Source organism: Crassostrea angulata, chromosome 5, assembly GCF_025612915.1.
Source record: "Crassostrea angulata isolate pt1a10 chromosome 5, ASM2561291v2, whole genome shotgun sequence".
Taxonomy (NCBI): Eukaryota; Metazoa; Mollusca; class Bivalvia; order Ostreida; family Ostreidae; genus Magallana; species Magallana angulata.
The window spans coordinates 17188288-17204095 of record NC_069115.1 but is presented as its reverse complement, the minus strand read 5'-3'; the positions used below and the strand labels follow the sequence as shown (position 1 = coordinate 17204095).

At 37.2% G+C, this 15808-nt stretch overlaps 1 protein-coding gene across 1 annotated transcript; it reads left to right on the top strand.

The window, feature by feature from the left end:
- Nucleotides 1-344: 344 nt before the first annotated feature.
- LOC128184049 (uncharacterized) lies at nt 345-2432 on the top strand. The gene is made up of 2 exons (XM_052853375.1): nt 345-415; nt 693-2432. Exon 2 carries the CDS (start codon nt 715-717, stop codon nt 2383-2385), a length of 1671 nt encoding a protein of 556 aa, XP_052709335.1. The 5' UTR covers nt 345-415; nt 693-714; the 3' UTR covers nt 2386-2432.
- The last annotated feature ends 13376 nt before the right edge of the window (nt 2433-15808 follow it).

Sequence of the window (15808 nt, the reverse complement as noted above, 5' to 3'; positions counted from 1 at the left end):
TATAATATATAATATAGTATATTTTTATTAGTTTAAACGGTGAATTTATTAATAAGTAGAAATGCGTACAAAATATTAAAATATCAAAAGCTAACATGATCCATGAAGCATATATATAACGTACATTATGTAAATATTAAGCTGTACATTTTTTATGGTGCATTTAAAAAAAACCAAATCTTTACATATTTATTAGAAATTACGTCGTTTAAAACTGAAAAGTTTCGCTCGTGTCATGCGATTAGTCTGCTCACAATCAAACTTGTCCACATACTTTTCTAACAACCCTCGTATATTGTATAGGCGCTCCTTCATATCCACCAACTGCATTTTATCACGTGACGGTCACACGTGTCTAGACGGAGCGTAGCAAACAGAAAGTAAAATACCTGAGCCGCCAAGTTGGAGAGTGAAGGTTTGTGATTTGTTTATACACAAATGACCGGTGTTTAATGAGATTTGAATAACAATTGTTTTGCAGATTTTATCAGAGAAATACACTGTTTTATTTGAAATCGCTAAACATAGTCAAAATAAGCGAAGTAATTATAAATTATTTAAAGGTCATAATAAAGAACGTAAGCTGCCTTATAACTGGTTTAACTTGCACTTGCTTAACTTAACCTGGATTTATTTTTTCTGGGCTTTTTCAGATTAAAAACTTATATAAGTTGATTTATATTTGTTTTCAGCATGTTCTAAACGAATTTGACCATGGACCGCCGTACTTGGGCCCAGGATGTGTTACGGTGTCATCTCTGTGAGACCCCGGGGCCCCCTATGTACTGTGACATTTGTCATATTCATCTGTGTGTAGCCTGCGTGGGTAAACACCTCTTAGATGAATCCAAAGAACACAAAGTGGTAACATTCAAAAAGCGGGGATTTGCTCCTGAATGTTCCAAACATTCCAAAAAATTGTGTGAACTTTTTTGTGAACAATGTGACATTCCTATCTGTGTGCAATGTGTCTCCTCTGGTGAACATTTAGGACACAAAGCAGTTGAAATTTTAAAAAGTCTTGAAACCAAGAAAGAAGTATTACAGAGAGATTTAAACGAATTGGAGACCCTGATTTATCCTAAATACCAAGAAATTGTATCTTATATCCCACTTCAGAAAGCTGATCTGAATAAAAACTCAGAGAAATTAACAACAGCTCTAGACAAACATGGAGAAGAATTGCACAGAGAAATAGACATTGCCATCCAAAAATTGAGATCTGATGTAAATGAAATGGAATCCAAACACCTGGTGGTCCTTGATAAGCAGGAAAAGCAAATCAAATGCAGTATTTCTGAAATTGAACAGAGCATTGCTGATCTAAAGAAATTACTCAACTCCAATGATGTCAGCCTTGTCTCTGCCTACAAATCAAGGAATGCTGAATTCAGAAGATTGCCGCCTAAACTCACAGTTTCATTACCAAGATTCACCCCTCAGAAAATAAACAAAGAACAGATTTATCAGCAGATTGGTTCTCTGTCAGCGTTATCTATCAAAACAGAAGAACATGTCTACACAATGGATTCTCCCAGTGATGAGTCCTCTCCCCCGGACAGACCGCTCATTGATGTACCACGGATCATCACAGATATAAACACAGAGTTTGATGAATCTAAAAAATTACGCTGTGTGTCCTGTCTGAGTGATGATGAACTATGGGTGAGTGGTCAAAACAGCATGATGAGACTCTACAACCTCCACGGTAAACTAGTAAAGTCAATCCAAACCAAGTCAGGGAACATACCACAGGACATTGCAATGACAAAGAGTGGTGAACTAGTTTATACTGATCCCCATGATAGAACTGTTAACATAGTGAAGAATAAACAGATACAGACAGTGATCAGACTACAGGGGTGGAGACCTGGCTTTGTCTGCAGTACCTTCTCGGGTGACCTTCTGGTTGTCATGGTCACTGATGATCATACACAAGCAAAAGTTGTGCGTTACTCTGGCTCCACAGAGAAACAAACGATTCAATACAAGGATAAAAGACAACCTCTCTATTCATCTGAACCTTACTCTAAATACATCAGTGAGAACAAGAACCTAGATATCTGTGTAGCCGACTCTATAGCCGGTTCAGTAGTGGGGGTCAATCAGGCCGGGAAACTCCGGTTTACCTACACCGGTCCCCCCTCTACTACCAAGGGACCATTTATTCCAGTTGGCATCACTACAGACAGCCAGAGTCGAATCCTGACAACAGACAAAAACAACGCATGTGTCCACATCCTGGATCAGGACGGACAGTTCCTCTGCTACATAGACAACTGTCATTTACAGAGTCCAGGGGGTTTATGTGTGGACACCAGAGACAACCTCTTTGTGGCTGAGGAGAATACTGGCAAAGCGAAGAAAATCAAATATTGCATGTAAATAAACTGTGATCATTATATTGCATGTCTACATTGTGAACATGTACTGACATTGTAGATAATTATAAAGTGATTATATGGCTTTAAAAATGTTTTATAATATCAAATTGAATAAACTGTTTATATTGAATTTCATCAAAAATAACAAAATTGTGTTTGTGTTATGCTTCACCAAACTATGAGGAATGTAAAAATTGAGAGACTAAGTGTTAGTCATGTATAATTATTCATATTTACATCTACCGAGTCTTTGATTGATCATTCCCTCTATATCTTACGGAAACTTACAATAGCTTTAAAGACAGGCACATAGCATTGTTTTTAAAAGGGGGGGGGGGGGGGGGGGGCTCTTGACAAGCAAAAACAAGAGGCCCATGGGCCACATCGCTCACCTGAGGAACAATAGGTATGATAAAGTCAGCTTAATGGAGTCATAATACAATCTGGACAATGTACATTAATACATGAAGATCCTGTATAAATAAAATCCATTTTTCCCCCTTGGAACTCGGATAGCCCTGATTGCTGAAAATATTTACAAGAGCAGACTTTAATCACCGCTCCTGCACATATATAGGGACTCAACGTTATGCAGGCAGGGATGACCGCACACCTACGCAACTCAACAGGTACCAACGTTAATGCAAGCAGAGATAACGCAAGCAGGGATGACCTCACACTTGCGCCAACAGCTCAACCTAACGCAGGGAGTGCCGCACACTTGCACTAGAAAGGCCAGAACACCAGCAGGGATGACCATACACTAGTGCTCCGCCGCAACCACCACCAATACAAGCAGGTATGACCGCACACTTGTATCAATGCGATACAGGGCAGAAATGACCGCACATTCTGTATCGTTGGTTAGAAAAACACGAAAATTAGAAAGAGCAGGGATGTCAACACCCTCAATCTCTCCGTACCTGTTCAAGTTTAACCCCAAACAGTCACTCGTTGCAATGCAATAGACACTGTCCCTATATATGTGCCAGCCTAAAATAATTCATAGTATCTAAAAATTGGAAATCAAAAATAAACAAACTAATCCAGCCTAACCCAAAACTACTTATGCAGAACAACTTATATACATTGAATATTTATTATTGTATAAAAATAATCATCACATTAATTGGTTAACAGTGGATGCATTAATTAAAATAATCAAGAATCAATAAATCAAGGGCAATAACCCAAAACAGTAATACAAAATGATTCTAATGAAAAAATAGCTGCCTGCTTCAATTTTATAGTCATATCACATGTTGAGTATTGCAGTTCTCAAAAAGATCCTTTACAATTGTTTATATATGGGATATTTAGCTACATCAAACTCTGAACCTTCTTGTGAGGCCGAAGAATTGTCCTGGAGCCAAAGTCTTAACAATTAAAAAGAATCATCTTGCTGATTAGTTTCTGAGAAGAAGATTTTTAAAGATTTACTCTTTATTCCTATGTAAAACTTTAACACCCCCCCCCCATGTGGCCTCACCCTACCCCCAGGGGTCATGATTTTCACAACTTTGAATCTACACTACCTGAGGATACTTCCCACAAGTTTCAGCTTTCCTGGCTGATTAGTTTCTGAGAAGAAGATTTTTAAAGATTTACTCTATATATTCCTATGTAAAATTTTAACCCCCCCCCCAATGTGGCCTCACCCTACCCCCAGGGATCATGATTTTCACAACTTTGAATCTACACTACCTGAGGATGCTTCCACACAAGTTTCAGCTTTCCTGGCTGATTAGTTTCTGAGAAGATGATTTTTAAAGATTTACTCTATATATTCCTATGTAAAACTTTGACCCCCCATTGTGGCCCCAACCTAACCCCAGGGGTTATGATTTTCACAACTTTGAATCTACACTACCTGAGGATGCTTCCACACAAGTTTCAGCTTTCCTGGCTGATTAGTTTCTGAGAAGAAGATTTTTAAAGATTTATTCTATATATTCCTATGTAAAACTTCGACCCCCCATTGTGGCCCCACCCTACCCCTGGGGTCATGATTTTCACAACTTTGAATTTACACTACCTGAGGATGCTTCCACACAAGTTTCAGCTTTCCTGGCTGTTTAGTTTCTGAGAAGAAGATTTTTAAAGATTTACTCTATATATTCCTATGTAAAATTTTAACCCCCCCCCCAATGTGGCCTCACCCTACCCCCAGGGATCATGATTTTCACAACTTTGAATCTATACTACCTGAGGATGCTTCCACACAAGTTTCAGCTTTCCTGGCTGATTAGTTTCTGAGAAGAAGATTTGTAAAGATTTACTCTATATATTCCTATGTAAAACTTTGACCCCCCATTGTGGCCCCAACCTAACCCCAGGGGTTATGATTTTCACAACTTTGAATCTACACTACCTGAGGATGCTTCCACACAAGTTTCAGCTTTCCTGGCTGATTAGTTTCTGAGAAGAAGATTTTTAAAGATTTATTCTATATATTCCTATGTAAAACTTCGACCCCCCATTGTGGCCCCACCCTACCCCTGGGGGTCATGATTTTCACAACTTTGAATCTACACTACCTGAGGATGCTTCCACACAAGTTTCAGCTTTCCTGGCTGTTTAGTTTCTGAGAAGAAGATTTTTAAAGATTTACTCTATATATTCCTATGTAAAATTTTAACCCCCCCCCCCCAATGTGGCCTCACCCTACCCCCAGGGATCATGATTTTCACAACTTTGAATCTATACTACCTGAGGATGCTTCCACACAAGTTTCAGCTTTCCTGGCTGATTAGTTTCTGAGAAGAAGATTTGTAAAGATTTACTCTATATATTCCTATGTAAAACTTTGACCCCCCATTGTGGCCCCAACCTAACCCCAGGGGTTATGATTTTCACAACTTTGAATCTACACTACCTGAGGATGCTTCCACACAAGTTTCAGCTTTCCTGGCTGATTAGTTTCTGAGAAGAAGATTTTTAAAGATTTATTCTATATATTCCTATGTAAAACTTCGACCCCCCATTGTGGCCCCACCCTACCCCTGGGGGTCATGATTTTCACAACTTTGAATCTACACTACCTGAGGATGCTTCCACACAAGTTTCAGCTTTCCTGGCTGTTTAGTTTCTGAGAAGAAGATTTTTAAAGATTTACTCTATATATTCCTATGTAAAACTTCGACCCCCCATTGTGGCCCCAACCTAACCCCAGGGGTTATGATTTTCACAACTTTGAATCTACACTACCTGAGGATGCTTCCACACAAGTTTCAGCTTTCCTGGCTGATTAGTTTCTGAGAAGAAGATTTTTAAAGATTTATTCTATATATTCCTATGTAAAACTTTGACCCCCCATTGTGGCCCCACCCTACCCCTGGGGGTCATGATTTCACAACTTTGAATCTACACTACCTGAGGATGCTTCCACACAAGTTTCAGCTTTCCTGGCTGTTTAGTTTCTGAGAAGAAGATTTTTAAAGATTTACTCTATATATTCCTATGTAAAACTTCGACCCCCATTGTGGCCCCAACCTAACCCCAGGGGTTATGATTTTCACAACTTTGAATCTACACTACCTGAGGATGCTTCCACACAAGTTTCAGCTTTCCTGGCTGATTAGTTTCTGAGAAGAAGATTTTTAAAGATTTATTCTATATATTCCTTTGTAAAACTTCGACCCCCCCCCCCCCCATTGTGGCCCCAACCTAACCCCGGGGGTCATGATTTTCACAACTTTGAATCTACACTACCTGAGGATGCTTCCACACAAGTTTCAGCTTTCCTGGCTGATTAGTTTCTGAGAAGAAGATTTTTAAAGATTTACTCTATATATTCCTATGTAAAACTTCGACCCCCCATTGTGGCCCCAACTTAACCCCAGGGGTTATGATTTTCACAACTTTGAATCTACACTACCTGAGGATGCTTCCACACAAGTTTCAGCTTTCCTGGCTGTTTAGTTTCTGAGAAGAAGATTTTTAAAGATTTACTCTATATATTCCTATGTAAAACTTCGACCCCCCATTGTGGCCCCACCCTACCCCCGGGGGTCATGAATTTCACAACTTTGAATCTACACTACCTGAGGATGCTTCCACACAAGTTTCAGCTTTCCTGGCTTTCTGGTTCTTGAGAAGAAGATTTTTGAAAATTTCTCGAAATTTTTCATTAATTTCTAATTATCTCCCCTTGAAAACGGGTGTGGCCCTTAATTTTCACAACTTTGAATCCCCTTTGCCTAAGGATGATTTGTGCCAAGTTTGGTTGAAATTGGCCAAGTAGTTCTTTAGAAGATGTTGAAAATGTGAAAAGTTTACGGACAGACAGACGGACAGACGGACGGACAGACGGACGACAGACAAAATGTGATCAGAATAGCTCACTTGAGCTTTCAGCTCAGGTGAGCTAAAAAGTACCTTTAACTTCAATTTCACTGTTTACTTCCTAAATTTCAATTCTTTACATGGTCCCATAAAAAGAGGAGGGGGCAGACTCCATGTTATTCATTTTTTGTATGAAAATTTAAGAAAAATCTTTGCAGCATAAAAAGTCCTGATGTACGTGCCTGATAGAAATAGCCATACTAAAATCTACACGCCATGTTTATCGATTGGTCGAGACCTGAGAAAAATGACGAACTGCACAAAATAATCACAATGATGTCAGACTCAAATCCCCAAAGGAGACGATTTGGCTGTTTCTTTTAGCTAATGGACTGTCATGTTGCAAATTTTGAATGTACCGGGTGGCAGTAAATTCAAAATTTACAACAGAGTGGCAAATTCAAAATTTACAACATGACAGTACTGATGTACATTAACAGTAATTTATTGAATTTTACTTACTTTTTAGGATCAATTTATTAATTTGTCGAAAGAAAGATGTAAATATAAACAATAAAATGCTTTCTTCGATGATCCATGAGGGTTATGAAGGTAGCGATCTTTACATGGCCCGCTAACGCGAGTTATGTATTTTTTTTTTTTGCAATGTCACCACCTTCATATCAATTTTGTCGTATTTTAACACGATCATATACGGAAACAGTGACATCACCGTTAGCTGCAGGAAAAGGCCCGTAGGAATGGGCACAGAATAAATAAAAAAGTATTCCTTTTAAAGGAATGATCAGCAATAATGATAAATGTCGCTCGTATTTACATGTAGATCATGAATCGCCATATTTACAGGTAAACAGACTGCGCCATTTTACTTTATCAGGATGATGGTGGTGTTTAAAAGAAAACTAGAGGCAAGTAAAGTAACAATATAACCTATTGTAAAATGAAAATGGTTTGTTTTTAATCAAACATTTGGGCAGAATGTATTCGCAAAAAAGATTAATCAGTCCATATATATCTAGCGCAATTCTCTGTGCGCCATAAATTGCAACTTTTTATCACATATGGGACTGTCACTTCCCTTGGTCGTCCATCCAAATTTTTTTTTACAGACCTGCAGCTAATTTGAAACATGATTATCAACAGTAGCATAGAATCACCAATTTTGTGATTTCATATGGTTTTTATCCAAAAATGTTTTCTACCTACTCGAAAACTAAGGCTTTTTTAGGATAATTATAATATAAAGTAAATATTATTGTGATGAAAAGCATGTACCATGGCATCATTACAAATAAAATGATACAAGAACTAGTTTTCAGGTAAGCGATGTGGCCCATGGGCCTCTTGTTATACGTATAGATTTTTTCCTTAAAGGCCGAACATTTTACAAACGCCCCCTTTTTTACCTGTACAAACTTCAAAATGATGCCGCTTGTCAATCAAGTTTAAAACAATAGCACCCAGTTTGATTGACGTGATCGTCCGAGCGTGATCTTGCCAGGTCCGCGGATTTCTGTTTACTAGCAATTAACAATGTTATTTTTTATATTTTCCGTCATGTATGAAAAAGGGGGAATTGAAAATTGATTTTTAAACATTACCAGTATTAAAATTGATTATGAAAAATAATTATTCAGTGATTGAAAATACGCACAACTTATGTTTGAATTATGTTGAATGTGTGTGACCTAATAAATTCCACGAAAATGAATGGACAGCTCCAAAACATCTAATAAATTTTCTTTTTACAACAAACGTACACTATGCTACAAAAGCTATATTTACTGGCAATTCATTCATTTGGAAGTTGGTGCATGTAAACGTCACTCCATGGAAAACGAACTCCACTAATTGTCGACGTATAATGGCTGTCTTTACATTCCACATTCTTACTGATCGTATGGTTTTCTTATTCTATTATAATTGTTAAAATTAACTTTTTAAACAATGTCAAGTGCTAAACACAATGTACTGAGATATACTTTTATAGCAGAATTCATTCACTACATTTTTCAATTGTGCTTTACACACGTGTGCTTAGAGAAAATTCGGACGACACATACCATTTCCGTATAAAATCGCTTTGTATGGTCATTAGAACAATAAGATATTTAAAATAAGACCAATTCTGACTAATTCTTTATTTCCTGTGTATTAATTTGCCTCCTGTGTATAGCGATTAGCAGCGTTCACAACCACAGGTAGACTGCAAGCCCCGAAGGCTTTCACACCTCTAATAAATAAGCCCCGCCCTCACCTGAGATTTACCACCCGGTAAAAATGTTCGGCCTTTAATTAAATACAGTTTAATAAAGATTTCAAATTGACTGTCACAAACACTTAAAATTGTCACTGAATTTATTTATTGAAATACATTTATTAATTCAAGAATTCTGGCAAATGAATCAATTCCCAGCCATATTCCTTCTAAATGGTCTGTTCAGATGGAATTTTGACAGTGACTGCAAGAGTTTGGCGATAGTCGACATCCAAGAAGACAGCTATAGTCCAAGGACGTACATTGGACCTCTCAAGATCTCTGTTAACTAACATGTTGACAAAGTCTGGGGTAGGGATGTTTTCAAAGACTACTAGCCACCTGGAAAATGCACCGAAGGTAGGATAGGTGAACTATAAAAATCTCTTAAACAAATATAACATTTTATTTTATATAATCTTTAATTGGATTTCTTTTACCCTCTCCGGGAGAGCTGATAGGAATAGATTTATACCTTTACTTTCAGACAGGAGAAGGTGTATCTGACTACAGAGAGGCCGCCTGGATATTCTCTGATGATGCCGACGGGGGGTGGGGGGAGCAAATCTCAGAGCAATCGGAAGGATTCGACGAGCAACAGGAGGGGAAGCTTGACCCCATGCTGTCTGTAGAGTTAGTGGATCCTGTCACAACAAGTTCTACATCTACATATCCACTGCAACTCTTAGACGATTCTTAAGCAAAAAAAAAAAAATCATTGTATTTTTGGAAATATTAACTCTTTTTAAAAGAATTAGCTGCAACTATAATTATGAATCCTGAAAAAAACCACAACACAACACTTGATACTCTTAAAGTTGTAAACTACATAAGTGGGTTTTTTTTAATTACATGTAGGGGTATTCTTTGTCCAAACCAAGGTCAAGCACAGTGGCCTTACTGCAATGGAAACTATCGTATACGATAGGCCACTATTGAGAAACTTCTGCAGATCTATCCAAGTGATTGAAGGAGGAAGGAGGAGCAGGTTTTTACAAAATGATAGATATTATACCATCAAAAAGACATATCATTTTGAATAACCATACAGCTATGTCAGTCAGTCACCGACACCCAAATTCCTGTCCTGAACAACATTGAGACTCTCCAACACTGGTGGGTAGATGTTATTAAAACTCATTGATGTACTTAAAATACAGATAATTGGTTATTTTTCAGTACAAATACAATAAGCTAGATTCTATAATCTGCAGGTTCAGTGAAGAGACCAAGGTAATTTTCAGGCAAACACGACATAACTAAGATTAAAGTAGCAGAATTTATGCCTCTGTGATAACAATGACGATACACTTTTCCTACTAGGACATTGCAAATTAACCGGCATATTTTCAATTCGTAACCTTTGGTTATAGTTACTAGCCCGATGGGCTACCACAGTTCATATTTTGCCAGTCTGGTCTCTAAAAATGGTAGCCCCGGGCGTCGTCTATGGTATTAGCAAACTCCTGTCATTATTATATTTTGTGGCAAAATATTCGTTTAACTCGTTCACAAGCTGAATTAAAGAAAGTAATAAAAGAAGAGACAAAGCCACTCACCTCTTCATCCAGAGAACTTTAGCTTTTATTTCAATGACATCCCCATCCTTAAAGTTTTTTTCCCTTCCGGAGTGTCTAGCGATGGCCCATGCAGTTTATCATTGACGTGCACCCCTCATCATTCTTGCACGACCGAACAAATAGACAGCAGCTTTATAAAGGTAACCAGATGGAAGGGGAATGGCATACTTTGCGACAATGCAGGAATTTACTGTTTATACCAAAAGTTTAAAAGTCCACTCTAAAAAAAACCATGCATTTCAAAAATAATTTAAGGTAATAATATATTACACGGCACCGAACATTCTCCATTTTTTAAAATAATATTTAAAAATCTACACGCTTAAATATAATTTTCAATAACTAATTAGCCTTTATTTAAAAAATTTAAAACAAAAAAAAATAAATTAAAGAGTGCTACGCAAAATTAAAAGATAAGAAATAAAAATTTCTACAGAGATAAAAAACTAAGCAACGATATTTTTATCATCCCCTTCCCCAACTTCTTCTCTCTCCTCCTCCTCCTCCACCCTCAGCAACCTCTCTATCTCTTCCCACTCCCATTCCTCTTCTTCTTCCTTGATCCACCGAGAGCGGTGCTCTTCTATTGTGGGTCGAGGAGCGGGAGGCTGCTGATCCCGGGGGTGGTCTTCTTTGACATAGAAACCTACGCGTTTGGTCCTGCACATGGCACCTGGCTGATTCCATTTCCCCCTTTTTTCAGGATGGATCTTTTGGGAGCTGTTGGGAGGATAACGTTGCCCTCCTCATCTCTCTCCTTCCCGTATAAGTCTTCCGTGTCCCACACCAGCCTCTCCCAATGCACGAGGGTGTGAGTGGGCATCCCAGGGAACCGATAGGGGAGCTCAGGGACATGCTTGAATGGGCTGACATTCTACAATAGACCAATTTAAATTCATGAGTCAATATTGGGGATAGTTAGAGCGGGAGGCTGCTGATCCCGGGGGTGGCCTTCTTTTACGCAGAAACCAACGCGTTTGATCCCGCACATGTTACTTAGGGAACTGCCCCCGGATGATTCCATCTCCCCCTTCTTTAATGTTGACTTTTGGGTGGCTTTGGGTAGGATCACATTGCCCCACTCGTCTTTCTCCTTGCCATAAATATCTTTGGTGTCCCACACCAGCCTCCCCCATCATTCCAGGATGTGAGTGGGCATCCCAGGGAACCGACGGGGAGCTCGGAGACACGCTTGAATGGGCTGACATTCTACAATAGATCAATTCAAATTCTTATATGACATTAGCAGATAAAGTCCCAGTTGGGGATAGTTAGAGTGAGGGATATTGTTTTAAGCAGGAGGGTGAAGGTGAGTGGGGCAAGGGAAATTATTTTGTGCCAGAGAGGATGTGGCGGACATATGTCTATTAATTTTCAATAAATATGATTTTACCTTATATTTTTTTTTCTTAGTCTTTCACATTCAAATTATCACATTCAAATTATATGTAGTACTGTATATATATATATCACAATATTTACATCCAGTGTATATTTCCCCTTATGTTTGCATTGGAAATTTGCGACGTTCAATTTTCTATAAATACACTTTGCCAATTCATGCGCCATGAGCACAGATACAAATATCTTTACGTGTTTTGAGTATATTCATTTTTGTAAAGTTAAATAAACCTTTTAATCTTACACAACTAATTTGATATGTACTTTTGAAAAACAATCATAAATATGTACATGTGTATCTACTCCTCAATGAAAAAGTTTTTCTCCTCAAAGTTTCTGACACTATATTTATTGTTGTGTACGCTAACTATTAAATAACATGTTAATATGGCTGTACTGTATATATTTCATATCCCTGACTATTGGCGCAAATGATGGCTTTATAGCGGCAATACACAATATTTCATACAAGTAGACATTAGTATGAAAATATAAATATAAGAATTGAATGCTTATTTTTGGATGTCGTCAGTCCTGTGACACACCAAGCGGTGAAAACAAATTATCATACCGTGCTAACTCCCGGTATTCAATTTGTCTGCACCGCTGGGTGTGTCCTGGGACCGACAACATCCAAAAATAATCATTCAATGCTCAATAAGATGTTTCAATTTTCACAAAATGTGAAATGGTATTTTTAGAATATGTCAGAGAGAGAGAGAGAAATAGAGTTTGTACTATATGAAGAAAAAGTATAAGCATGTTATATCTAATGATTAAGATTTTTGAATCATCTTAGGAAAAATTATACTTGTAATTTGTCATAAATGTCTTTCCATTATTGTTTAAATTCCCTATATCTGCAATTTTTCAACTTAACAGTACAATAAAGATGTTTCAACTGAAATTCTTTCAGTGTTATCTTGTGTATATTCGAATTTTCACATTTTCCAGAGAATGAAATATCTATCTAAACCAACATGCCTGCCCAGTGTTTCGGTAAGGAGTAGGGTGGGGCCATATTAGGGATCCAATTTTACAAAGAAAAAACATCTTTCAAATGCACAAAAACTGAAATGTTATGATATATATTGTTTTACTGATATGAAAGCATTTTGACATAAATTGCTAATTCTTTAAACTTGTTTAGACTCTAGCCCCTGGACAATTCTTAGGGCCTCAACAGGGGTTCAGAGTTTAATGTAGGTTTATATCCTATAAATAAACAATGGTTTAGGATCTTGTTGAGAACTGCGATGCTTAAAGTGTGATTTGATTATTAAATCATCCTGTTAAAAAAGGGACTTGATTATAAACATGGGCATATTAAGGGGGAAAATGAATTTTTATTTGTACAGGATCGATCGACATATATTATTTATACCACATTGTCCAATTACTTTGTAATATGTCTCCATTTATAAGCTGATTTTATCATGCCTTTTGTTGCTCAGGTGAGCGATGTGGCTAATGGGTCTCTTGTTTATACATACCCTCTTATTCTTAAACTTCCATAAATTAGTTTTGGTAATTTTCCTCTTTAGCCAATCAGAGTGACGAATGACACCAACGATTCCCACAGAGGCGGCAGCATTCGAAAACGAACAAGCAATTTTTAACCGGGTTTTCCAACGGAAAAATCCGGTTATTAAAATGGTGAAAATGGCGGGCGGGCGGGTGGGCGGGCGGCTGCCAAAAGGGTACCCTCATTGTACGGATAACTCCTCCTACAGTTCTCAAGATAGGAAGTTGTTCTTTTGCAGATCAATTGTACATATATCAGAGGTGTGCATATTGCTAGGATTTTGATTTCCGATAATTTATGGAAAAAATACCAGCTTTTGAACTTAGTCATTTTTTGGCAAAATATTGCATATAGGGTACCCTCATTGTACGGATAACTCCTCCTACAGTTCTCAAGATAGGAAGTTGTTCTTTTGCAGATCAATTGTACATATATCAGAGGTGTGCATATTGCTAGGATTTTGATTTCCGATAATTTATGGAAAAAATACCAGCTTTTGAACTTAGTCATTTTTTGGCAAAATATTGCATATAGGGTACCCTCATTGTACGGATAACTCCTCCTACAGTTCTCAAGATAGGAAGTTGTTCTTTTGCAGATCAATTGTACATATATCAGAGGTGTGCATATTGCTAGGATTTTGATTTCCAATAATTTATGGAAAAAATACCAGCTTTTGAACTTAGTCATTTTTTGGCAAAATATTGCATATAGGGTACCCTCATTGTACGGATAACTCCTCCTACAGTTCTCAAGATAGGAAGTTGTTCTTTTGCAGATCAATTGTACATATATCAGAGGTGTGCATATTGCTAGGATTTTGATTTCCAATAATTTATGGAAAAAATACCAGCTTTTGAACTTAGTCATTTTTTGGCAAAATATTGCATATAGGGTACCCTCATTGTACGGATAACTCCTCCTACAGTTCTCAAGATAGGAAGTTGTTCTTTTGCAGATCAATTGTACATATATCAGAGGTGTGCATATTGCTAGGATTTTGATTTCCGATAATTTATGGAAAAAATACCAGCTTTTGAACTTAGTCATTTTTTGGCAAAATATTGCATATAGGGTACCCTCATTGTACGGATAACTCCTCCTACAGTTCTCAAGATAGGAAGTTGTTCTTTTGCAGATCAATTGTACATATATCAGAGGTGTGCATATTGCTAGGATTTTGATTTCCGATAATTTATGGAAAAAATACCAGCTTTTGAACTTAGTCATTTTTTGGCAAAATATTGCATATAGGGTACCCTCATTGTACGGATAACTCCTCCTACAGTTCTCAAGATAGGAAGTTGTTCTTTTGCAGATCAATTGTACATATATCAGAGGTGTGCATATTGCTAGGATTTTGATTTCCAATAATTTATGGAAAAAATACCAGCTTTTGAACTTAGTCATTTTTTGGCAAAATATTGCATATAGGGTACCCTCATTGTACGGATAACTCCTCCTACAGTTCTCAAGATAGGAAGTTGTTCTTTTGCAGATCAATTGTACATATATCAGAGGTGTGCATATTGCTAGGATTTTGATTTCCAATAATTTATGGAAAAAATACCAGCTTTTGAACTTAGTCATTTTTTGGCAAAATATTGCATATAGGGTACCCTCATTGTACGGATAACTCCTCCTACAGTTCTCAAGATAGGAAGTTGTTCTTTTGCAGATCAATTGTACATATATCAGAGGTGTGCATATTGCTAGGATTTTGATTTCCGATAATTTATAAAAAAAAAATACTAGCTTTTGAACTTAGTCATTTTTTGGCAAAATGTTGCATATACATTTAGGGTACTCCATTTCACTGGATAAGGGTTGACATGGATTATGGATACAGTTTACATAAAAGAAAACCCGGTTTGCTGTCACATTGACAGCTTTTCACTTGTTATTAAATTAAATGAAGAAAACAGATTTTAAAATTTCTGTTTAGTAACCATGGAAACGCACTTAAAATATGTGTTTCTCCATGAATTTTTTTTTCTTTCTTTTGAAAAATGACAACTATACCAATATATTCTACTCTCGAAGCACATTACTCACAATATGTTCTCAAATAAGCATTAAAATGCCGTTTTTATATCTTTACCCTCGGTTACCATGGCAACGGGACCACATACACTGTAACAACATACAAATGGTGTTAGACTTTTTTACTCCCCAAAGTCTATCAAATTGTCAAGTATGAAGAAAATCCGTGACTGTTCGTGGCCATCGAATTTTGATTCTTGCATAGAATTGATCTTTTAGTTTAGTTGATTTCATTGTGCTTTTGTCAAAGGGATGGTTCAAGCAAATGCACGTGACATTACTGATTGAGATACACACACACACACACACACAC

Excerpts from the sequence above, each read along its gene's own strand:
- LOC128184049 (XM_052853375.1), top strand. The coding sequence starts at position 715 with ATGGACCGCCGTACTTGGGCCCAGGATGTGTTACGGTGTCATCTCTGT.